The sequence below is a fragment of the Carassius gibelio genome, chromosome B9 (genome assembly GCF_023724105.1).
Source record: "Carassius gibelio isolate Cgi1373 ecotype wild population from Czech Republic chromosome B9, carGib1.2-hapl.c, whole genome shotgun sequence".
NCBI classification, from domain to species: Eukaryota; Metazoa; Chordata; class Actinopteri; order Cypriniformes; family Cyprinidae; genus Carassius; species Carassius gibelio.
This window is the reverse complement of record NC_068404.1, coordinates 11838940-11864831: the sequence shown is the minus strand read 5'-3', so window position 1 is coordinate 11864831 and position 25892 is coordinate 11838940. Positions and strand designations below refer to the sequence as shown.

The window sequence follows — 25892 nt, the reverse complement described above, 5'->3', positions numbered from 1 at the left end:
AATATTCAAAGGGTTTATATGATTGTTTAACACATTCATTTTCTTGGATGACAGTAGCGTTGCACTGTCAATATATAATGTTTTATTTCACTTAATTATTTTACTTTATGTTTTATATACACGAGCCGAGCAGCTTGAATGAATAAACCAGTACCTAGGAACCTTTTATTCCCGCGGAGACGTGTTCTACACGGACTCGCGAGGAGGCTGTGAATGTGCAACAGCAAAACACTTCCACACTTTTCCACATGTCCACCGCTCCCAGTGGCTGTCATTGCACATGAACAAAACTGAAATCTTGAATATCTAGTGCTTTTGTTTCACTCCATCCTTTCAGAGCCGAACTATGACTAAAGAAAATGTACAAGGGTGAGAATACAATCTCATTGTTTTCTGCGGATGTGTAATATTCGTGGTCAGTTTATTCATTAGCGTGCCTTGCTGCTAGCTGAGTCTGATAGAGTTTCAGATGATTGCATCAGCAGTTTAGAGATCTTTAAATATGACAGCTGAACAGTGGCTCTGTATACTAACACTTGGAGTTAAACAACTGTTCACATATACTTAATTACTTTTGCAACAGTTTTTACTTTAATTTGTGAATAAAATAAAATATTAGGTATCCATAGTGGAGACATTTGCAGTGCAATGCAGTTAATAAACCTAGTTAGTGTGGAGGAATTTTATGCCGTAAAAGAAAACATTTGATATGGATAAGCAGTGCTTATGATGTACTAGTTGCAGATAGTTAGCAGTTTTTAATAATTAAGGTAATGTCTGTTAATGGCGTAATCAAAAACACAGTTTGATGATAATGATTTGCTTCTCAAGGAACAATTATTGTCATTATTAATGTTTTTTTTCAGGATTTTATGATAAATAGAAACTACAAAGAAAAACATTTCCAGTAATTGATGTCGAAAAATAATCTCATGAAAATGAATTGATCATTAAAATTGATCAGATATAATAGACCATTATAATAATAGTTATTTTAATAGTAGACCTACTTTTCAAAAACCGAAGTGAAAGTAACTTTTCAAACACAATGTGAAAGTAAGAAAGATTCGTTTTGATCTCAGAAATTCATTACATTGATTGTTTTCATGTTAGTTATTAGCAGATGAATTATTAAATTGTAATTTCTATAATCATGCTATGCTGTGCCCAAAGCAGTGTTATGTGAACAATACTGTCTATGGTTTAATATATAAACCACAATTTGATGAGTCAACAGATGTGTTCTGGAGTGGTGTGGAGGGCTGAATGCTCAACCCTTATATTCATAGCCCTGCTCTGCTCCAGGCCTTGTGTTTCTGTGTAAATACATAACCTCGAAAGAATCTGGCACAGGCCTTTAATTATCGGCAGCCTTCTCATTCTCTTCTATCTGCCCCAGTGCTTCCAATTTCCTGTGAGCAGAAATTGCAGCGATGCTTTGGGGGACCGTCATCCGTGAATTCCCTTGAAAACTGCTCCGTGATGTGCATATCTTCACTGTGGCCCTTTATGTCCTCTGTTGCCGTTACGTGCAAATGCATAATGCAGAGGGGGTAGTGGAGTTGTTTATTGCCCACTTTTGGCACGGTTGAGGCCTCAGCGGTGCCTGCGGCTGGACCGTTGTTGTCTTGGCCGTGGTAGTGCTGGGTAAGAATTTTATACCGATCCATTGTGTTTTAACTTCTGTAGGTCTGTGCACAGGCACTTGATCCTGTGTTGGTGCCTGAGGGCTGCCATATGGTTACCTGCCCGGATTCTGCTGTTTTTGGAGGTTCTTTGTAGATCAGTGAGGGATAAAGGCCAAGACTGAGTCACAGTTTCTCTGTTTGTTCTGTTGTTGTTTGGAGTAATCAGTGTTAATTCTGTTAATGTCTTGAGGTAGAGTTAGTTTTGTTCTGCTCATGTTGTTGGCCACCTGTTACTCTTGGGGTTTCAGGTTAAATGGTGCCATTCATATCTTTAGAGCAAGAGACCAGAATTTAAATTCAGCAAATGATTGATTTGTAATGGGTGTATTTAAAACAGTTGGTCAGTCCTGTTAACCGGAGACCATGTGTTATATAATGAGAGTTTAAAATGGTAATGGAGCTCACAAATGCATGCCATTTCCTTTAACCTCTGCCCTGTGATCAGTTTACATATTGTTGGGGTTTCTGTGTAATTGTGTTTGTTTTAAATAACTGTTGTACTGCTTGGTAATTCATCTCAGCCATCTTTTTTTTCCATCTAAGTAAGCTTGTTTCCTGTCATATCATTATATAGAGGAAATCATTAAGAGTCTGTTTTTTAATTGCCAATTCTTACATAGAGCAGCAGATTTGCCAATGTCACGTAATTTACTAATAGGCTAGTAAATTAAATTCAAGAATTTTTTTTTTTCCTGAGTAATACATATCATCAGTTTTGTCTGTAATGGATGTATTAAAAAGTCTGTACGATTTCTATAAGAAGACCAAGGCTGCTATGAATACCATTATGAAATATTTTAGTAAATTAAGATATCTATTTTCTTTTTTAATTAGTGCTGTAGTGATTAATCGCGATTAATCGGATCCAAAATAAAAGTATTTGTTTGCATAATATGTGTGTGTGTCTGTGTGTGTTTGTGTGTGTGCTGTGTATATCACGTATATATAAGCAGACACAAATGCTTGAATCTATTTAAGAAAAATGTATTGTATACACATTATATGAATATAAACGTATACATGTAACAATTTTCAAAATATAAACTGTATGTGTGTATATTTATATATACATAATAAATATACACCACACACATATATTTTGCAAACAAAAACTTTTATTTTGGATTCGATTAATCACTACAGCACTAATTTTAATTTATTTTATAATAGAGATTTATTCCTGTGATGGCAAAGCTGAATTTGTCATTGTCCCATGATTCTTCAGAAATCATTCCAATGATGATTTTGCTGTTGAAGCAACGTTTCTTATTATTATCAATGCTGGGAACAGCTGTACTGCGTAATGTTTTTAGGAAAATAGTCATAATTTGTTTTAGGGTTTTTTAATGAACCGAAAGATCAAAAGAATATAATTTATTTGAAATATAATTTTTTAATTACATTATTTTAACTTGCTGAATAAAAGTAATGATTTCTTAATATATATATATATATATATATATATATATATATATATATATATATATATATATATATATATATATATATATATATATATATATATATATATATATATATATATATATATATCTGGTAATTATTCAGTACTATCTGACACACTTACCATGCTACCAATACAGCCTCTTTTTAATGACCGTGTCAGTTACTAATTGCACTTGTGGTCATGTGAGCAAATATGGACTGAAAAACTGCCGTTGACAGTTTATGGAACTCAACTGAATTCACATAATTTAAAAGTGAACTGAAATCACTATTTGCATTATCGATCGTTACTCACTTCCATGTTCTCATTCCCATTCTTTACTGTTAAATCAGTTATGTCTGTTTCTACAGCATGAGACAAGATGTACAATATTACACATGTGCTACTGTAGACAGACATCACTCTTCCTGTGCTGCTATAACTGGACTACCGAAACCACAGGAGCACAAACAAGCAGACATTACTGATGAAAGTCTAATTTAGCCTCTGTTGTTGTTTTTGGGCATGTTGAAACAATAGATGAAAGACGCAACAACTTAAAAGCCAGCGGGATGCTGTGCCTATGTGTGTAAGCCGAGGTTGGAATGCTTTCCCCCATCTTTCAGAAAAGCTTCCCGGAAGGAAATGAGATGGAAGTTTGACAGAGCTGTTTTTATGGTGTCTTCCTGTTGTAGAGCCGGTGAGGATGAGCAGCAGGCCCAGTCGAAGAAAGCCCTGAAGAAACAGCAGAAGGAAGCAGAGAAAGCTGCGAAGAAGGCAGAGAAGCAGGCCAAGCTGGTGAGTGTGTGCCAGGAGACGCAGACCCTGCCTGCTGTGCTGCCCATGGCCCACCGCTGCCGTATGGAGGGGTTGTCATTGTTTTACTATTCCTGTGATTACAAATCTGTGTACTTGCCTGAACAAAGGGACATTTGTGCATCCAGAAAAATGACAGTTATTTGCAGAAGTTTTGTGAAAAGCATACTCTCCCTGGAAAAGTCAGAACTTTATATATAAAAATAATAAAATAGTAATAAAAACATATACTATAATAATAAAGTGAATAATGAAAACAGTTCAATAATATCCATGTTCAAATATTTTACTTAAAGTCTTAAGAAGTTTTTTTTTTTTTGTGAGTGATTCAGAGACGAGAGACATGAGCAGAACAAATGAATAAAGTCATTCTTACTTATATTGAGATGTTGATTTGAGTAAATTACAAGGAATGCAATTCTGTTTTACCTAGAAAAGTCGATTCTAGCACTCTACTGTACTTGCAGACATCAGTAAGTGTTTGAATTTGTATCATTCAAGATTCAAGATTCAAACAACTTTATTTATCCCCATAGGGCAATTCAGTTTTAGCCTACCAGTCGTATCAACAAGACAAAAGACAACACTTACTCAAGCATTCAGAAACACTGTCAATGATATCATATTGCTTTTGGGCACCAGAACGAGCAACAAATACACAGGCCACAATACTTAGTCTGAGCAGCGATCAACATTTGAGTAAATAAATAAATAATAAATAATAGAACAGAGGTTTATGATGCCTGGCACCTATCTAGTTGGGCTAAAATCAAAATCAGCTATCAAAAGCTGATGGCAGAGATTGTATTTGTATTTTGGTAAGATTTTAAAGTGATATTTCAGTGCTTGCCTTTCTCCAGAATAATCAGTATGTGTTTAATGTTTGTGTTAGCTGATTTCCCTCTGCCGTTGAAGTTTTATTGAAATCAGTTCTCTCTTTGATTCAGGCCGCAGAGCAGCAGGAAGCTGATGAGGATGTAAGTATTTACTGCTCACTGTCCAAATTCACATTTTCTGTCTGTTATTAGCCATATCAAGTGCTGAAGAAATAAAAAAAAATATATATATAATGATTTTATCTTCTTAGTGTTACAAATATATTACGAATATATATTTTGGAAAGATTTTTATGTTTTATTTTTTTAATTTACTGATCACATTTTGCTTGCAGTTACAATGAATGGGGACTGGATTCTTTTTTAATTATTATTTTTTTTTTAAGTAAAGGTTACAAATAAATGTAAATCATTCACTGAATATCTTGACAACCCAGGCAATGTCTATTTGAAGAACACTTTTTTATTTTTTTAATTTTTTATATTTATCAATGAATTGGTTGATCTAGTTCACAAAACAGTCTCAAGATTTGCTTATTAACTCCATTGATGATCCATGATCCAGTCACAAGGTTCTCAAATGAACAGCTTACTGGAACGGATGATTATCAGTTATAAACTTAATGAATTTTCAGCGTACTAATGTATTTAGTTTTTTTTTTTTTAAACTAAATGTTGCTCAAATGGACTTTTATGATTTAAGGCTTTGAGGTTTAAGTCCCATTCAAACACTACTTTGGTGTCACACAGAATAAAGTAATGTAACTAATGGGTGAATAAATGATGACAGAATGAACAGATTTCTTCTTTTTTGCTGAACCGTTCCTTTAAGATTCATTACCATTCCTATCATCTTCTCTTCTCCACCCAGGATTTTGCCAAGGATCGCTATGGGATCTCTCCTATGGTCCAATCCCAGCAGAAACTGGGTCAGTGTCCTTCTCAGTATTTAAGTGGAGATTTAGGAGGGCATCTCGCTCCCACAAGATGAATATAGACAGGTTTCCAAGGGCAAAATCTGCTGTAGAATGATGATTAGGAATGTCTTTGAGCTTAAGAGATAATCTAATTCTGTCGGGATCTCCCTGGCGTCCCCTTTAGCTCTCCCTGATGTTCCTCCCCTCGCTGTCACACATAATGGTCTTGAATAACTGTACGAGATAAATCTCGGATGAGGAATTAGGGGGACACTACTCCCGACTGTCCGGCTCGAGTATTTAAGCTCTGCTGCTACAGAACAAAGTCGTCTCCCACCAGCATTCCTCTCGGGCAGAGATAGACGAAGCTTTCATGTGGGTGGATTCCGGTTTCAGCCAAAGGCCCTGAGCACTTTAACTGTAGCTGAGCGGGGCTGCCCCGTCTCTGCTGCCTCACAATAAAGTCATAATGTGAGTCAGCGAAGGCAGGGTGACACTGTATTTGTCAAAATGGAGAATAATTCACATGATGGTCACCTTTCAGACGGGGCTTGTTATGTTTCATATTTATTAGCCCTCCTCCTGGTGTCTTTGTAATCCGAGTGCATGTCTTTGTGGAGATCTGTGTACAAGGGGGGAGGCCTGTCGTCTTTGATGTCTTCTCTCTGAGACACTCTCTCTCTCTTTCTCTTCTGGATGGAGGCAGACAGGGCGTTGGTGCGTGTCCAGGACCTGACACCCGAGAAGGCAGAGCAGCAGATCTGGGTGCGCGCCAGAATTCACACCAGCAGAGCTAAAGGTAAACGCCTTCTCACTATTACACAAGCTCATCTGCTGCTGGAAGTGTTGCTCAATTCATTTCAACAGGTGGAAGCTGCTATTACCAAAGCTCAAGTGTTTCTTATTTGACATGCAAGCTTTAGTATTGCATTAATAAACACTCAAGTGACAGTTCCTTTAGCTCAAACAGCAGCAGAACATGTGTTTGGCATCAAGATCATGAGTTTAATTTTAAGAGAACGCAAGAACCGATAGAAATGTACATTCATTAAAAATGCAATGGACGTTGATTTAGATAAAAACATCTGCTAAATGCTTCAGTTTAGATATAAATAACAGACATTATCATAATTATGCATTAGATATTTTGGAAGACATTAAAGTGATTTCTCCCCTTGCATTTCAAATCAGATTCTTTTTTTTTTTAAGTGAATTAAAAATTTAAATGGAAATATTTGTACTTTGATCAGTATAAGGCTGCTTAGTTTGGAAGTGACCTTTGAATTAGCTGTTCTTCATGCATTGGTAGACTACTGATAATAGCCAGTGGACATTTTTATGTGCATTGAATTTCATCTAATTTTGCTAACTAGACCTACTTTTGCTGCACTTGGCAAAATGTGCATGTGAATATGGTTTCCCAGAACGTATATGCACAGTATGATGTCAGCTAGACTTTATTTTATCTAGATTTATTTTCTTATGTTCTTTATAACACGTGATGCACATTTTTAATATAATATAATATAATATAATATAATATAATATAATATAATATAATATAATATAATATAATATAATATAATATAATATAATATAATATTTCCTGTTTTTCAGTCCTGTAATTTAGCATACCTGTGGTTAATGGAGGTGATGAGGACCATGCGGGATATGGGTGCCCTCAACATGTGCCTTATCTCTGCCAGTTTTTTTATTTGGATGAATTGCAATGACGCTGAAAGCTTATGAAAATAGTGACCATTTCCACTACAGAACTGTCAAACACTCCTCGTGGCTGCATTTTATTAGTAGTACTAAATGACGTCAATAGAAACTGTTTGGTTGAATCCTCAGCCTTAATGAAACTTTGTGGCTTCCCCTGTCTGTCCCACACAATCCAAGTCTGAAGGGCCCACACGTACACATCTGCTTTAAGAGTGCCGTAATGAATAAACCATGGCTATATCACTAGTTTCCTTCCACTACGACTTCCATGTCAAGGATTCTTTAACCTCCAGCTTCCTTCATTCTGTCAGTGTGCTTTGGGCTGAAGGATGTCCTTCAGCACAACAACATCCTGATTTGCTCTGCGATGAAGGGTCTGTTTTTAACTACCACCTCTGAACACTGAGGGGGACTTCAAAGAGTCTGGGTGGCCTCTGATCTTGACCTGATCCGTGTCAGGTTTACACAAATCTGAGTCTGTTCACTTTCAAGGTGTCTGATTAGCAGTTTGTTGACAAGTCAAAACTACACGTGTTGTGTCTTTCAAAGAGACGTCCAGCCTGTTGATGGCTGATTGGTACCAGTATATGTGGTGCTCTTTTATTTTACTCTTTTGACTAGAGCTGGACAAGCATGCTCTACTTTGATATCAAATCTAAATCCTTGTTCGGTAGAGATTTAAATAAGTAAATGTCTTTAGAAATTGGTTCAAATTTATTGTTGATTCACTCAGATTTTTCACAGGTTTTGTGATCAGACACCATCTATTATGAATTGGCAGTGATGTAAAGGTTACTTTGGAAATGGAATAGGTTAAAGATTACAGGTTTCTCTATTTAAATTGTAATAATTAGGTTCTGTTATCAGAAACCATTTTAGATTGGATCTATTTGGTTGTAAAGTAGGCAACAAAACTGTCTAACGCAGTGCATGGGTTCGGCACCAAGATCTTGAGTTTGATTTTAAGAGAACAAAAGAGAATTGATAGAAAGGTATATACATAAAAAATGCAAGGTAAGTTAATTTAGATAAAAACATCTGGTAAATGCTTCAATTTAAATATAAAAAATGGACATTGTCATATTTATGCATTAGAATATTTATCAAAACATTAAAGTGAAACATTAAAATGGCATTAACGTGCATATTATAATGTGATATATTTCAGATTGGGATCTATTTGGTTGTGAAGTAGGCACATTATTGTTAAGATACATTTCTATTTTATCAGTGGTGCTGTTATTGTTCTCAGACTTTGAACCATCCATAACTAGGACTATGTATTCTACTACTTCATTCTATTCTATTCTATTAAAATGTATTATTAAATGATTCATTTCTTTAGAAAATAGCACTCCACCCAAACTTTTGAACTTTATAGTATAATAAGTTATATCATTGTTCTTTTTGTCTTGGGCAGTAAGTACCCATCTTTATAAGGTTTGCTTTGGTATGTGTTTTTTTTCTCTCTAGGGAAACAGTGCTTCTTGGTCCTGCGTCACCAGCAGTTTACCGTGCAGGCCTTGCTCGCCGTGGGAGATCGAGCAAGCAAGCAGATGGTCAAGTTTGCAGCTAAGTGAGTATAGGCCATGTTTCCTGTCAAACAATTGTGGGAAAAGTGAAGTCCTGGCAACTCGTTCCATTTTAACGTGTTAAGTGGCGATCGATAAAGTTTCACCTCAGAACAAAAGCTCCATTTTTGCAGTCGGATACAGCTTTCCCTCAACACCGTAATGGGTCGTTCCCTTTAAAACAACAAACAGTAGACACATCAGAGAGACATGTCTGCTTAAGAGTATGGCTTCAATGAATGATTATGGGTTTGGGGTCAAATAGAGGGTTGTGGGACAACAGACAAACATTAGCTCCCAAATACAAAACTGAAAACTTTTATTTCATACAATGTGCCATATTAGTTGCTATTTATAGGGCCCTATGAAATCTGTTTTTTAACGCTCTAAGGAAACTGTACTGAACCAAAATATTAAAATTTATTGGTTATATTTTGTTATTTTATTATTTTACTACTTTATGAAGCTAAAAAATTAGGATTTCCACACTTATTTCAATACAGAAAATATTTTGTAAGCCACAGATGGTAAAAATTACCTATCATTTATTTTTTCAAGCTACCTGAAATAATATTAAACCTTTTTTCTTTTATTGATGTTTTGTGACTTTTTCTCATTTATCATCATGGATATGCATGCAAAGTTTCAATATGCTGTTTTTTTTTTTACATATACACGCAAAATTTAAATTACATGTGTGATGTCCGTAGGTCAGTTTGACCCTCATAGACAGCCATTCAAAAGAAACTGTACAGACACAAAATAAAAATATTTATTACAAATATTTCATGTATGTCAGGCATCAGCTCCAGTTCTAAAGTGTAAGTGTATCTAAAAGTGCTCTAACCCTAACCAAACACACTTCGAAAAGCTAAATCATGGTGTTCAAAATTAATGGCAAATTACAAATGACAAACCTGAGCTACCCAAAGAGATTCTGAACATGGAGGGCAGAAACGTGCATCTGGAGTCAGACCCACAGAAAATAAAGGAGTGAACACAGATGATAGGGGAAAAAAAATGGAAGAGATGTGAGGTGTGCCCATTCATGTGCAACAGCAAAACCAGCACCATGTGTGTGAAGTGCAAGAAATTCATATGCCAAAATCACATAATTGCTGTGTGCTCATCATGTCAAAAGTAAATTCATTACTTTATGAAATGAGTTTACAAAAAAGCCAACTGAAGAAAATAAATATTTTCATTATACAGCTACATTTAATTGTTCAGTTATGATGTTCTAAGAAAAAAAAAAAAAAAAAAATGTATATGCAAAACAAGTCAGCATACTGTTTATTTTCAAATTTTGTCAAAACAAAATATCTTTAAAAATGGTTAAAAAACATTTTCATTAAATCATACCTTCAGATATATTTTTGGGGTACTATTTGACAAATGTTGATAATAAAAGTTTTCAGTTTGTACCTGAATCTTTGTTGTTTTTCATAGTGTGATTTTTGAGGAATTGTATTGAATCCAATTAGGGTCAATTTGACCCGCTCCATAAAGGGTGTACACAGAAATCGAACAGTGCACAAGGGTTAAATTAAATGTTATTAATCAAAAAGCATCTCTAATTAATTAAAATCAGGAAACTTATATATTTTCACATCAATGTATTAAAAGTTTAACAAAAATTACATGTTTAGAGTACATTCTGTACATTCTGCTGAACCATAATAATACATTTCTGGCAAATACTTGTCTTTAAAGTAAACCAGACTTTTATTTTGACGGGTTGCCTTGAATACCTTTACAGTTCTGTGTATGTGATATGACGCTAGTTTTACTCAAATCAAACGGTCAAATGCACATGAAGACATTCTCAGAACAATTCTGGAGATGTTCCTCATGTGTTCACGTTGTTATTTAGAGAGACCGCAGACGCTGAAATCACCGCGAGCGTCACGCGCGCTTCCATGCGTGTAATAGACGAAACCGTGTTCCTGCACCATTCATTAACAGAGACACGCAGAACATGCAGGATTCATATTTAAATAGATTTTTCTGGCTTAATATTTACATATACTAGTCCGTATCGTGATTTGATTAATATGTAATTACCTACTTTTTATTAATTCATTCAAAATTTGCCAAATTCTGTGACATTCCACGTTAAACTGTAAATTCCATTTTTATGGCTGGATTCTGGGATTCTGTCATCACGGAAATCATAGGGCCCTATATTTAGTGTCTAATTATCGATTCTGTCTGGATGTATGGAAATGTGTGTGTTTGAACATTTACATGATTTCATTCTGTTGCATTCTTGCTTGAAATGTTTCATCAGATAGTAAGCTTTCACAACTGTTTGATAGACCAGGCTTGTTCACTTTGTTTTCAAGTCCTCTTCCATTCTTTTAAGAGGGTCAAAGGGTTTTCTGCTTGACTTTGTTAACATCCTCTGTTTGCTCATGCAGCATTGAATGGCTAAACTCTATTCACATTATCAGTCATGAATTAGGAAGGGTGTTGTGGTCTGGGGAGTTCCTTTTCAGTTCCTTACGCTGTTGATCTTGTTTCCCATCGCTTGCAGTTGAATATAATTGTTCTTGACTCAAATGGTCCTGGTTGATAGCTGTGCACTTGGTTATTTCTTATCTAACTGAAGGATTTCACCTCAGCAGAAATCTTAGATGAGCGCTTCCCCACATTCGCAGATCACTGAAACAGATTTTGTGTTCTGCAGAGAAACTTCCTCTCTTTGTATTACGTAAATGTGGAGTAAAATAACAGTTAAGTTAGAGAGTTTCAGTTAGAGGATGTTTAACACACCCAACTACTATCAAGTTCTATCAAGTTCATAGTTAATGTATTTATCTTTTAAGCTATATCTATTTTTAGAGTTCTTGAATTGTCTAAAATAATGGTGTTGTATTTTAAAATAATGCACACCTGTATTAGGTGCATTCCTCTAGAATGCACAGTTCTTCGTGTCTACCTTGAAGCACACATTTCATACAAACATGATTCATTATTCAGGTTTTTTGGGAAATTTCTGGAAAATATCATGAATGTTTGAATACTTCAGGATGAAGATTAAAACTATTAAAGAATAAAGTACTTAAAGTCATCGCTGATGTATGTTTCAGTCAGAACTCATTTCACACGGCAGGATTTTGAATCACTGACAGTTCTAGATATTTTGCAAGCCAAATATTTCACGGGTGTTGCCGACGTATCGGCAATTCTCTTAAATTGTGTCTTTGATAATGTACACTGCGTGGTTGTCACTCATGTGAATGAGCACCAGTTTGCCTCCAATTTCGGGCATTTGTTGGCAATTCCGCAAAAAGTGTTGGCGAATGAAAATCAAATCAGCATTACTTTTAAATTTGATTGGATGAGCTGTGTCGTAGATTATTATTATATTTTATTTTGCTGTCCTTTTTTAAAAGCAATGAACTAATGCATTACAATGAGTTTCACTTTTTAATGCATTATGAAAGTAGTTTTAATGCATTAATTATGTCTTATAATGCACCTTAAAAAGGCATTGTAAAATTCATAAACAATTGTAACTACAGTTAATACATTATAACACTTTTGTAAGATATTTGCAGTAAAATATCCATAAACCAACAAGATTAGTATTATGGGTCATACAGGTCAAACGTGGGGCATCGCGTCTCTAGACCCGCGCGAGGATGCGTCTGATCCATAGTCTGATCGTGTCTTTGCATCGACTTTGTATGTTATCTACTTGCGCAAATTGTTGAACTCGCGTTTGAAAATTGTGACATCAAGCACAACATTTATAAAAACTTTACCTCATCCGTTAAATCCTTGATTTATATTTCCGTCTGATGGCCGTCAGCGGCTGGGTAGAAGACAACAAATCCCATCATTCCACACTCCTTCTTAGCATCATCAAACCACGCGATTGTTATTGTTTTGGTAGTGCACCCTCTCGTGGCAGGTCCTACAACCTGTACCTTTAATCTTTAATCAATTTCTCTCAAATAAATTATAGTGAGTTTTACCATGTTTAAGGGTTATTTTCACATCCTTTTACCATGGTAGAATCCCAGTATCATTAAAGATTTTAATACACATTTGTATTTATTGAAATTGATCTCAAAGCTTTTTTTTTTACATCACTTCACATCCTGTTCATGCCATATCCTTTCATAATAAGGTTAATTAAGAAGTGCTTCATGAACATAGTGTGCTTCAGACCCGGATTAGAGTTTTTGTGTGCCACCTTGCTACTTCAAACCTATACAGAGACATTCCAGACACATTTTAGAGCACAGCTCCCCCTAGCTGATGGTCAGTGGGTCAGTGGATGTGTAGTCTTCATCGCTGAAGCTTGTTGAAAATCAGATGTTGTGTTACAAAGCACATGTACACAATCAAAGGGCAGGTCAAACACACTCGCTCCCTGTTTAATCCTTTCTTTATATCCAATACACAAGCACTAATGCAGAGCCCATCATGGGCGGCTTAGTGTTCAGTAGCTAGACTTAATCAGGACTTATGAAGAGCAGCGTGTCTGTATGGAGATTGTTAGCAGAACTGATCCCAGAGCGATGTGGCCGCTCTCTGAGCAGCAGCTGGCAGGGACTGGTGCATCTCATTCTCTCTCTCTCTCTGGTCTCTCATTACTCCTTTGTAATGACTGGAGCTGAAGGGTGCAATCGCAATTTGTGCCGTCTGTTTTTGTAGCAGACAGTTGGCCGTCATCTTAACGTTTGACCTTAGAGAGGTGACATGGCTTAGTCTTGCCAATCTAATATTATTTCACTAAAAGGAGTAGGTCATCCAAAATGAAAATTCTGTCATCAGTTACTCACCCTCATGTCGTTCCAAACCCAATTGGCTTCATTTTATTTTTCCACAGATCGAGAATGATAGTTCAAAGTGACCATGTCTGTCAAGCTGTAAAAATATAGATTCAAATATCCATCAGAAGTTTCTCATTTTATGTTCCACTGAAAATTAATGTGGAATGACTAGAGGTTAAGTAAATGACTGGATTCAAATATTTAGGTAGACCTTTCACTTACTGCTAATGTTTTTGCAGTATTTGTGGTGGTGAGAAACTTATGGCCTTTCAAAATTGTGAAAAAAAAAAAAAAAAACGTTTATAAAAGTGTAAATATTTCATCAGAGTGAAAGCAGTGTGGTTTGTCTTCACAACAGCAATCTGTTTGTTCTAATTGTAAAAGCAGAACTTGTGTGTACCATGTGATAGAGATCGTTGGAAACAAAGTTAAATTGCAAAGGCGCTGTTGCTTAACAGTATAATCTCACGAGTTTCCATGAAGTTGTTCTGCAGTTTCTGTTTCAGACTTGCTATTCTGAATGTTGTTTAAAAAAAAAACACCTCAATTTTGTTCTAAAGTGAAACTTCAAAAAACGTTTGTTTTAGATCATTATCACCCATGTCTTATAAATCCACACACTGCACATTTTTTGTGTATTTTAGTTCAAACTTATGTTTCGTTTTTTTGTGGAGTGACTAATTATGATTAATCATAATTAGATTAATTATAATTAATCTCATCCAAATAAGTTTTTGTTTGCATAATATATGTCTACTGTGTATATTTATTATGTGTATATATAAAAACACACACATACAAGATATATGTATTTTGAAAATATTTACATCTATATACATGTATATATTTATATTCTTATATTTTATATTATATATAAATATATTTAATTATCTTTCTCTTAAATATATACATGCCTGTGTTTGTATTTATATATACATATTAAATATGCACAGTATACACACACATTATGTAAACAAAAACTTTTATTTTGGATGCACAAGCAAGGACACATTAAATTGGCCAAAAATGGCAGTAAAGACTTTGACATTGTTACTAAATAATCGGATTCAAATAAAGGCTGTTGTTTGGAATTTTTTGGAATGTTTAATATTCATCAAAGGAATCCTGAAATATGTATCATGGTTAACACATGATAAACAACAGTTTTCAATATTGATAATAAGAAGTGTTTCTTCCCTCATCCTCATGCTGTATTTTTCTGTTTACAGCCTCACGAAGGAGAGCATCATTGACGTGGAGGCCGTGGTGAAGAAGGTGGAGCAGAAGATCGAGAGCTGTTCCCAGCAGGATGTGGAGCTTCATGTGGAGAGGGTGGAGATCTGAGATTCATCTCTTTTATTTGACTGAGAGAGCATTAGGGGCTTTATATCTATCCCCACAAGAAGCCAGTGGAATTTGTTTTGGTCTTATATGTACTTTAACCAATGAATGGTACCAAACCTGTTTGCAGGTACAATTCAACTGTAGTAACATGCTGTCAATTCTCTCCAGAATTGATATATGACCATCATTTCCTGACCGTCATATTGTTTTAGACTTGTATGACTTAGGTTCTTATGTGGAACAAAAAAGGAGCAGTTTTGCAGAATGTTTATGAGCTGCTTTAGTTCATGCAGTGAAAGTGGAGGGGACCAGAGACAACCGAGTTCACTGTTTCACATTCATTGTATGGAAAAAAACAGCTTGGACATTCTGCTAGCCGGCAGCTTTTGTTTTGCATCTAATAATAACCTAAACTCTTGTTCCCTATTCTGTGTGTTGGTCTCAGATCTTTGTGATCAGCCAGTCTGAGGCCCGACTTCCCCTTCAGCTGGAAGATGCTGTCAGGCCAGAGGGAGAAGGAGACGAGGTGAGAAACTTGTGGGTTACGAGAGAAGAGCAAACCACAAATGAAAGCTTAAAATGTTAAACCGATCCCTCAGTTCATTGTTATGATAATTTACCGTCAAAGTTCTCTTAGACAAGTTGAGATTATTTTAGGTTTTTTTTTTCTGTTAGGAATGGAATAAAACCATACTACACAGTATACACACAGAATAGTATGCATTAAAGGGATAGTTCACCCAAAAAATAGTAATTCTGTCATCATTTACTCAACCTCAAGGTCTAACCTCAAGTCAGGTTAGACATTAAAGCAGCTTCATTCATGTTGTTTTAAGGGGCTATACAAATAAAAATAAACTTCACATTAAACAGTAGTAAGCTACATCGTTGAGAACATTACATTATGATAAATTGTATTCTATACGATGTAATTTGTTGTGTATTTCTCATAGCAAATGCATCATGTCATCAGGCATACCATACATGCAGAAAATTGACATACTTTACACAGTATACACTTTGCACACTACAGAAATGGCAGAACATGGCTTCTGTCTTTGCTAGTCTTTCTTGACGTCAGACAACTAATGGTGGTGCAGTGTTTATATAGTAAGAAGAAACCCGCTGCAGTTGCTATCCAGGTGTTCTTTGCAGTGATTCCACGATGTCAGTCAGACAGAGCATCTGCCGCCTCATTACGCTTGTGTCTTATCAGTCGGTCGGAGGATGAGCAGGCTGTTGATCAGTCTTCAGCTACTACAGGCTTTATGAAGGAAACGGAACTCTTAGAGCTCAGGGGCTTTGGGGTCTCTGCGAGAGAAATCATTTGAATCTAGAATCATTTCTTTAAAAAATATATATTCCACACTTTTGGGTAGTGGTGTATGTAATACCTGTATAATTTCCAGTTTGTAGTAAACTTTTGTGATCGGCACAGCCCTATTTTCTTTTGCTGGCAGAAAACAAAAAACATATTAAGCCATGATCGAATAATTTATTGTAGGTTTGGAATGACATGACATTTTGGACCAATCCGATTTATTTGTTAGCTATCAACAGAATTATTTTGTGAGTAATCGTGACCTTTTCTGTTTTTCTTTCAGGAGGGAAGAGCCACTGTCAATCAGGACACTAGACTGGACAACAGAGTTATCGATCTGAGGGTGAGTCGGTATCCATCTCTCGTGGATTTCATTCAGGGTGAATTATCTGTCCAGGGCTCAGGATTTGGTTGGTTAGCATTGTCCTGTAAATAGTCATGTGACATTTATGTCTCAGGTGATTGGCCCTGTGCCAGTCAAGCAAATGCCAATAGACCTAAGTCAGGTTAGTTGCCTTATTGAATGTAACAGTGATACAAATGAGGCTGTGAGGAATAGACTTGCTGTATATACAATGGCACGCAGTGAATGAAAGTCATCAGTCATCAGTGGATTCAGCCAATCGTGCAGCCGCTGTGACCGTACATTGTTGGCATACATCACAGTGATTTGGCGTTGGTTCCATCTCGATTTGTAAATTAATTTCGAAATCGCATGCACTGCTTCAAGTCAGATGCCAGTCAGCCTGCACAAGACCACATGAAGTTAAACACACCTATTTGGATGAATGGGAGAGTTAATGGATAGCTTGCTTCAGTTTCTACTGTATAGACCTCCTCGCTCTGTCCTCCTAAACTTCCTGATATTGTGCAGCATGAAAAAAGCGATAAGGTTCTGAATTAAAGGAGAATCCCCAATGAGTGTATTGTTCAGATTTATGAAGCCCTGATGTGGTTGTGGGACTCGAGCGTTGCGATTGGCCGCCTGTTCTTTGTGAGAGCACCTGTTTCTGAGACAATGTGTCAGTGCGAACAGACCTGGCCTGCCTCACACATTTTCATTTTAGCGAACAGTAAAGCAATAAACAGTTTCCAGCGGGTGCAGGCTTAGCTTTGTCAGAATGAAAGACCTCCGTGTCACGCATCCACACACACACACACACACAAACACACACACACCTCACCAAATGTGATTGAAATCTGGCAGTGCTATAGGACTGCCACAGCGCACCTTGCTCTGAGACAGCGGCCTGTTTTTGACAACTTCCAGAAAGTGAAGGCAGAAATCTGAGATTGTGAGGTGGGGGAGTCAAACCACAGGACAACAGCTTTTTGTGCCTCTTCGCTTTTCACTGTAGCCTTGTGAACACTAGAGTGACGCACACAGCTCCTTTCTGAGAGCTGTGAGTGAGAAACGTGTGAGGACGCCAACTGAAACCTGCATGTCTACACACTCCACTGATAGCAGCTTTGCATATTAACTGTACAACCACTCAGCGTCACAGACAAGTCACTTAATGTCCCCGCAGCGCTCCCCCGGCGCTGTGTTATCGCGATCTGCACTAAGAATATAAACAGTGTCTAATCTGTTGACTTCTTGATATTTATTAGCATGTCAATAAGAGGAAGTACTATTGTCCTGTTTAAATTGCATTTACTGCATTATGGTCATACATTATCACACTAACAGTCATTAAAAAAAAAAAAACATTTACGTCCATGACCTTTGCATGTTTATATGTAGTCTAAACTTATAGATGCATTCAGCTATATTTAGTTACTAGACATTTGCTTTCAGTGAGTGCAGTCTTTAAGGATTCCTTTTTTAAAAGTACTCAAATTCATTGGTCAAAAGTTGTAGGAACTAATTTAAAAGTTGTAAGTCACTAATGATAATATGGATTTTTTGGGGGTCATCCCCCCCCCCTCACCGAAACCGAAGCTGTCTACCTTGACGTGTAAGTTTTCTAAAAGGAAGTCAGCAGATTTATACTGCCTTCTAAGATATGCTTTTATGACACATTTTATATTTTGCAAAGAGGCCAATACCAGAATGCGTTGTGACAAGCTCAGGGGAAACAAATAATTCAGTCATAAATAAACAGTACCATTCAAACGTTTGGGGATCGATAGATAGATCACAATATTGCTGTTTTGCTGTATTTTTTTATCAAATAAATGTGACCTTAATGAAAAATCGTACTGACCCCAAAATTCTTGTGTATTTACTTTCAGTACTGAAAACGGAATAGTTCCATCGAATTAATAATAACCTATTTTAACCGATTATCTAAGTCTGCTATTTATTTTTAGTGTTTATTATGTTCATTTCAAACCAGAGTCACTTCATTCGGTAACTATCTTGATTAACACCCTGTACAGTAGGTGCAATTCTTATCTCCTTGATGACCAGAAACTCTAAACTGTTTTTCAGGACTGCATGTCAATATTTAAATGCAGCAATAAAATCTGATAATAATAGTATCATAAATGTAGCCTCTTATTATCAAATCATGCAGAAACAGTTGTTTTGATACCAGTCCAGTTTATACACATTCATGTTGTAGATCTGTCTGCAGAGTTGCTGTTTATCAAATCAGTCTATTTCATTAGAGTAATAGAAGGTGGCTGTCTATATAAGCAGTGCACTGCAAGACTGCACACTAGCTTTTGGAACAGCACAATTTATATGTTATTTACAGGTCTAAAATCCCCCTAAGGAGAGTGGAGGTTTATAATGTGGTTATAAAACTACAAACACGGAACCAGAGTAGATCTAATTACCTTAAATCTCCACAGAAATAGTAATGTTGTTCTATCACAGTGAATTCTTGTCTGCAAAAGTGAGTCTGTCCTAACTGCATCAAACCCAATAAACGAGATCCTTGAAATATTGATATAGAAGCTGTTTGTTTCTCTAGGATTCATGCGAGCTCTCTCATGAAGAAAGAGGAAACGTGGCCCGTATCACGGGTCATCAGGGAGTCATCTGATTCATGGGAAATTCAGGCTGAGAAAGCTTTTTTGTTTGAGACCTGAGGATTCAGGAGGTTTGATTGTTGCTGAAGATTGATTTTGCAAGCACTCTGTCCCTTTGGTCCTGTGAAGAGGACCTCATTTATTTGTATCTCTGACAGAAATGACCCGAATATATTCAGTTGCCAGAGAGATTTTATTAGAACATAATAAAAACAGGGCCTTTTGAGATCTAGCATTATGGTTTCTCCAAAACTCCAACAGAATTACTTAGAAAACCTTCACAGAGCGAAGCTGAGGTTTCGAGGTGTTACTCTGCATTAAAAGAGAAGTTGCTCCCTAGTTACACCCAAACAAACAGGTTACGTAACTTGTTTACTAACCCATGCGTCTTCCTTCCCAGACCACCACCAGCCAGGCCATCTTCAGGCTGCAGTCGGGCGTATGTCAGCTCTTCAGAGACACGCTTATCAACAAGGGCTTCGTGGAGATCCAGACCCCCAAAATCATCTCTGGTACGGCCTTCTCCAACTGCACTTCATCGCTCTCCTTTTGTTCACATCTCTCTGCATACCTTTAAAGAAACGTCAGAGGAGTTCGCTAGTCATTTACTCACAAGCTCTTATGTTTTCAAAGACGCTAAAAAGTCATATGTGGTGACCAGATAAAGCAACAAGCACAGATAATATCACGATGGAAGCACTTCACTACAAATTGGTTAAATTATGATCATGACCTGTTTTCATCATGTCTTATCAAAACAAAACAAATCAACTTTTCTACTGGTGTCATAAAAACCGGGCTGAACATTCAGTTTTGTGCTGAATTCTAAATTATAAATGGCATAATTCATCCATGCATGTTTAATTTTTCAGCTTTCATCTTCAGGAGAAACTACAGACTTTTGTCTGTTGGCGTGTACCAGACTTCTCCAACCATTTAGTCGGTTTAAACCCATCTGACTGTTAACTCACAGTAATCTAATAATCCATTTCATTTGAATGTACATCACAATCTAGAAGAAAAGATGTGTGGCTACTTCATCCTCACAGAACGTTTGAGATGACACGAGGCTATGTTCACACCGGAGTATCTGTATTCATGAGTGCAGACGGAGCAGCACAGGTCTTATCTCTGTCCTCGCGCACTGAGCCTTCTGAATGATTTCCTGCTCACGCTGTCCAACTTAGTTTATTGTTCCTTCTTTGCACCTTCAGTCTCTAAAAATTTCAATTTCAAGGATTGATACTTTTTCATTTTCGGAGGTGAAAAAAAAAGAGAGACGGCGACACTGTCAAAACACTGGCTGAAGAAAAAGTGGTGTTTATTAAGGAGATATGTCTCCAGTCAGTGATAGGATGCCATGTTAGCACTCTGGAGATGGTGGGTACACCAAGAGCTATCGGATCTGCTGGGATTCATGAGCACAGCTGTCTTTGTGAAGAGTTGACTCGACTCAAAACTCTGCAAATTGATTGCTTTCTCACCTCCTGAAAAATATCAAAGTTTCCACAAAAATATTAAAGAGCACAACTGTTTTCAACATTGATAATAGGTAATAATTAGAATGGTTTCTGAAGGATCATGTGCTAATGAAGACTAGTGCTGAAAATGTAGCTTTCATTTTCCATGGAAGACTGATTTTCCTCAAAAGGTAAAGAGAGATAATTGTGAGAAAGTTTAAAATAAGACAAGCAAATTGAGATATAAAGTTGCATTGTAAATTATATGTTTTTAATTAAATATATTAAAGTTATACTCTGAGGCAGGAAGGAGCTTTCATTTTAGTCGTATAATCAAACTTTATTTGTATAATGAAAGAATAATGACTGGAGGGAATGTAAAATAAATTATTTTTTAATAACTAAAAAAAAAAAAAAGCTATTACTTAAAAAATCTAATACAAAACAAATACACACACACACAGACAGACAAACAACAACACATTGTATTAATTTTAGTTCATGTATTTGTTATGTTACTACTTTAGTTTGCCTAATACTGTTTCTTTTTCCTGAATGATTGCTTGTTGATCAGGATGCTGTCTCACGAGTTGATGGAAGTCGAGCGCCAAAATGATGTGGCTCAACTACTTCAACCTCCTCTTAAATATGATGCTTTTTTAGTCCACCAATGATTTCAAAGACTAGGGATTACGTCAGTAAAGGTCTTGGTGGTGTTACAACACTTTCTCTCAGCAAAACCCCCCGCTGTGTTTGTGTGGTTCTGCTGTTAAGGAAAACTGTTACTTTCATTTCTTCTGTAGCCCAACCAACCAATCCGAAAAAGCCTCGATGACGCATTTCGAATTTAAACTTTGCCGCCTTTGTCACGATCTACCACCCGCAGCAGATGAACAGTATGTTCTTTCAGTAAAACCGCGTGACATCCGGTGCCCACACCCAGCTCTACGTGGCCTACAGAAGAACATCATGTTCTTATGATGACCACAGTTACCTTGAGAATCATCAGCACTTCTCTGTCCTTACATCTGCGACACAAAATACTACCTCTGATCTCAGTGCATATGTCTTTGTGTATTGTTCACAGCTGCCAGCGAGGGTGGAGCAAATGTCTTCACCGTCTCCTACTTTAAAACCAGTGCATACCTGGCCCAGTCCCCTCAGCTGTACAAGCAGATGTGCATTTGTGCTGACTTTGACAAAGTCTTCTGTGTCGGACCAGGTAAAGCATAAAAATGCACCTTCTGTCTCTTCCCCTGCCTTTTATATGCTGTTCCCATCCACAGGTCATCTCTAAGGTGGATAGCAAGCAATCCAGAAGACCTAGAGAGAGTCATATACTGTAGACTGTGGCCTTAAAAGCATCTGGCCCTTGTATCAGTGGAGGTCACCTTCACCAGTATCTGTCTCCTCCCTGCCAGTATCCAGATCAGGACATACTGCAGGATAAATAGACGAGTTGCACTCTTCTTGGTGCATTTGGCAAGCACAGAAATCCCTCATGTGCAGCACACTGAATAGAGCGAGAATATCAAACACTTTGAGCAGAGCCGTGGGACGCAAGACTGCAGAAAAATACAGCTCATCAGGGACCTCTGCTGATGGGACGTCACAGTGCAGAAATGTTCAAAACAAGTGCAGCACTCTGATCCTGGGCAAGACATTATTGATGATCCTGTTGTTTGACACTGAAATTTGAAATGTATATACTGGAGAGAATTTATTCATATTTTAAACAAGCTTTATTTTTTTAATTTAGCTTAACTTTTAGCTTTCCTGTTTTGTTTTTACTCACTTGCATACTTACATTTATTTTATTTCAGTTAGTTGTCAATGCTTAATTTTACGTTTTGCATCTAATACTTATATTTATTTTATTTCTGCTTTATTTAAATAAATAAAAAACATTTAAACACTGTAACTCAATTAGAATTAGACTATTTATTTCATGATGGGAAATTTCCGTCAGATGTGAACAATAGTAATGTTTTTCAAATGAATCGCCCAGTGGTTTCATTTTAATACTCGGGTTACGATGAATGTGAATCTCTTGACAGTGCTAATGTTTCTCCTAGTGTTCAGGGCCGAGGACTCCAACACTCATCGCCATCTGACCGAGTTTGTGGGGCTGGATATTGAAATGGCTTTCAATTACCATTACCATGAGGTCATTGACTCCATTACTGACACCATGGTCCAGATCTTTAAGGGACTACGTGACCGGTAAGAGATCTGACTCCTTCAACATGGCTTTAAACTGGTGCATAATTTAATTTGAATCTATTTTCTTTTAATAAGAACCAAATCCCCTGAGAATAAAGTCCAGCGAGTTTCCCTTGGTAGTTTCTTCATGTGAAATAAACGCAGACACATTCATGTGATTTATAATAATAAGGCTATACACTGCCATCTAGTGCTCACGTTAATATTGCAAGTGTTGTACTGTTTCCTACAAATGGAAATCTGACCCAGGATTCTCATTATGTGTAATTCATTAATGAGTTATTCAGTAATCACTAACAACTTGACCAGCATTGACAGAGAAAAATAACCTTTGCCCTCTAATGGTGTAGAAAATAGTGTTTGGAAGATGAGACTGAGGGAGCCTTGAGAATCACTTTAGAAACTTTATTTGAAGCCTTCAATTGAATTTTGGGCCCACATTTCATGCAAATCTCCGTTCTAGCTACATATTCTCTCTCATCGTGTGTCTGTGATGTGGATGCACTCCAGGTTCCAGACAGAGATCCAGACGGTGAATAAGCAGTACCCCAGTGAGCCGTTCAAGTTCCTGGAGCCCACGCTGAGACTGGAGTATAAGGAGGCAGTGGCCATGCTCAAAGCTGCTGGGGTGGAAATGGGGGATGAAGAAGATTTGAGGTCGGCGTGGCTTTCTTTGATAGAATTTCCCACATTGCATACACAGGAAATCTGTAACACATTTTAAAATAGATCTGCAATCTTTTTTTTTTTTTCAGCACACCTAATGAAAAGCTTCTTGGTCGTCTTGTGAAAGAGAAGGTAAAAGATCTTTTAAAAATAAATAATACACTACTGTTCAACAGTTTGTGCTCGGAAAGATTTTTGTAATGTTTTTGAAAGAAGGCTCTTATGTCATTTATTTTATAAAAACTGCAACAAATATATATATAAAAAAAATGTTTAAATGGAATTTATTAATGTGATGCAATGCTGAATTCTCAGCATCATTACTCCAGTCTTCAGTGTCACAGGATCCTTCAGAAATCATTCTAATATGCTGATTTGCTACTCAAAAAACATGCTATTAATAATGCTCTCAAGCTCCCTCTTTAGTCCACCCAGATAATATTTGGAAACTACAAAAAATGGATCATTCTAAAATCTGTTTGTGACACTTTTGTTTACTTAGTTTGTTTAAGGTCTGAGAAAGCTGAAAATGTAAATTTAAAATGATCCACGTTTTTAGCTCCAGAAATATTGAACCCAGGACAAATATGTTTGTACACATGAGTGGAATATGGCACATATAAATGAAACACATCTTTGTGTTTATTTTAGTATGACACTGACTTCTATGTGCTGGACAAATACCCCTTGGCGGTAAGACCATTCTACACAATGCCTGACCCCAACAACCCGGTAAGTGTTTAGAAGCCTATAGATCTAAATCCTTGACTTTTTATTCAGACGCCACATGGTTCATAACAAACACTACATGTTGTTCCTGCAGAAATACTCCAATTCATATGACATGTTCATGAGAGGAGAGGAGATCCTGTCTGGAGCTCAGAGAGTCCACGACGCCCAGCTGCTCACTGAAAGAGCAATGCACCACGGCATCGGTAACTAGCATCCGTGGTCTGATAAGTAATGCTCCAATGAACAGGAATACACAGAATGTGGAGAGATTATAATGCATTTGAATGACAACAGTTTTATAATTCATCCTTATGGTAAATATTGGCTACTCTAAAGTATGTTTGGTCATAGATGATCAATTTTTTGTTCTGTGTTACAGACTTGGAGAAGATCAAGGCCTACATTGACTCGTTCCGTTATGGAGCTCCTCCTCATGCTGGCGGTGGCATAGGTAATACACATTTATTTACATCTTAAAAAAAAAAAATTCTATTCTACAGACTAATTATTGTTTTAAGGTTTTTGGTCATTTAAGGCCAGGGCATTTATATTCTGTACTTTTGAATTTAACTTTCTAGTTGTAGTAAGAACATTAAGTGGCTTAACTGTTGGTAATAATGTTTCTTGAACACCCAATCATATTAGATTGGTTTCTGAAGAATCATATGACTGGAAATCCTAAAATAAAGTTCCTAAAATATTCAGTTTCAGTGTTCTCCTTTAAAAAAATATCTATTGGACTAGTGTGTTAAATGTCTTCCATCTCTTAGGTCTGGAGAGAGTGACCATGCTTTATCTCGGCCTACATAATGTACGTCAGACCTCCATGTTCCCTCGTGACCCCAAACGCCTGACCCCATAAAGATTAAAGCAGCCAGTCGGCTTCTCGTCTCCCGTCCCGCCTGAAGCAGTAGAACCTCTCGGACACCCAGCCCTCATGCCAGGATGTGGAAGTGCCACGATGATTAACCGACACACATTCAGCCACTTTTATAATACTTCTCACCAGACACAACATTACGGATGTTAGATCAAACTAAAGTACTTTGAAGGGAATCAGTGTTAACTGCTATATAATACAGCTGATATCGTGACATGTATTACTAAAATCACACTGTACATGTAGGTGTTTTTCTACTGATGATGTTCCTTGACACAAAGATTTTGAGAATTCTAACAAATCATTTAAACAGTACATGCAAAATAAATTAACTAAATGGTACGTTTCTGAGTTGTTGTTTTTTTTTTCTAAAAAATTTTGGAAATTATTTTTTATGTTGTTTATAATCAAATCAAACCATAACCACTTACTAAATGATTCCCCAACCGCTGAAGGTTAATATTACATTACTTTCTGTTGTTTAATGCCAGTGTAGTTCATTT

At 36.7% G+C, this 25892-nt stretch overlaps 1 protein-coding gene and 1 long non-coding RNA gene across 2 annotated transcripts; one reads left to right on the top strand and one right to left on the bottom strand.

The window, feature by feature from the left end:
- The first annotated feature begins 203 nt into the window (after nucleotides 1-203).
- LOC127965187 (aspartate--tRNA ligase, cytoplasmic) lies at nucleotides 204-25731 on the top strand. Its single transcript, XM_052565849.1, has 18 exons — nucleotides 204-369; nucleotides 3828-3930; nucleotides 4896-4925; nucleotides 5656-5713; nucleotides 6408-6500; nucleotides 8900-9002; nucleotides 15014-15116; nucleotides 15574-15654; nucleotides 16733-16792; nucleotides 19829-19940; nucleotides 21976-22110; nucleotides 22964-23111; nucleotides 23622-23768; nucleotides 23867-23909; nucleotides 24429-24509; nucleotides 24601-24712; nucleotides 24889-24960; nucleotides 25280-25731. Exons 1-18 carry the CDS (start codon nucleotides 347-349, stop codon nucleotides 25369-25371), a joined length of 1596 nt encoding a protein of 531 aa, XP_052421809.1. The 5' UTR covers nucleotides 204-346; the 3' UTR covers nucleotides 25372-25731.
- LOC127965190 (uncharacterized) lies at nucleotides 14750-19377 on the bottom strand. Its single transcript, XR_008155263.1, has 3 exons — nucleotides 19234-19377; nucleotides 16523-17195; nucleotides 14750-16439 (listed from the first exon to the last, which is right to left on the bottom strand). It is a non-coding gene; the product is annotated as an uncharacterized LOC127965190 (long non-coding RNA).
- Nucleotides 25732-25892: the final 161 nt, after the last annotated feature.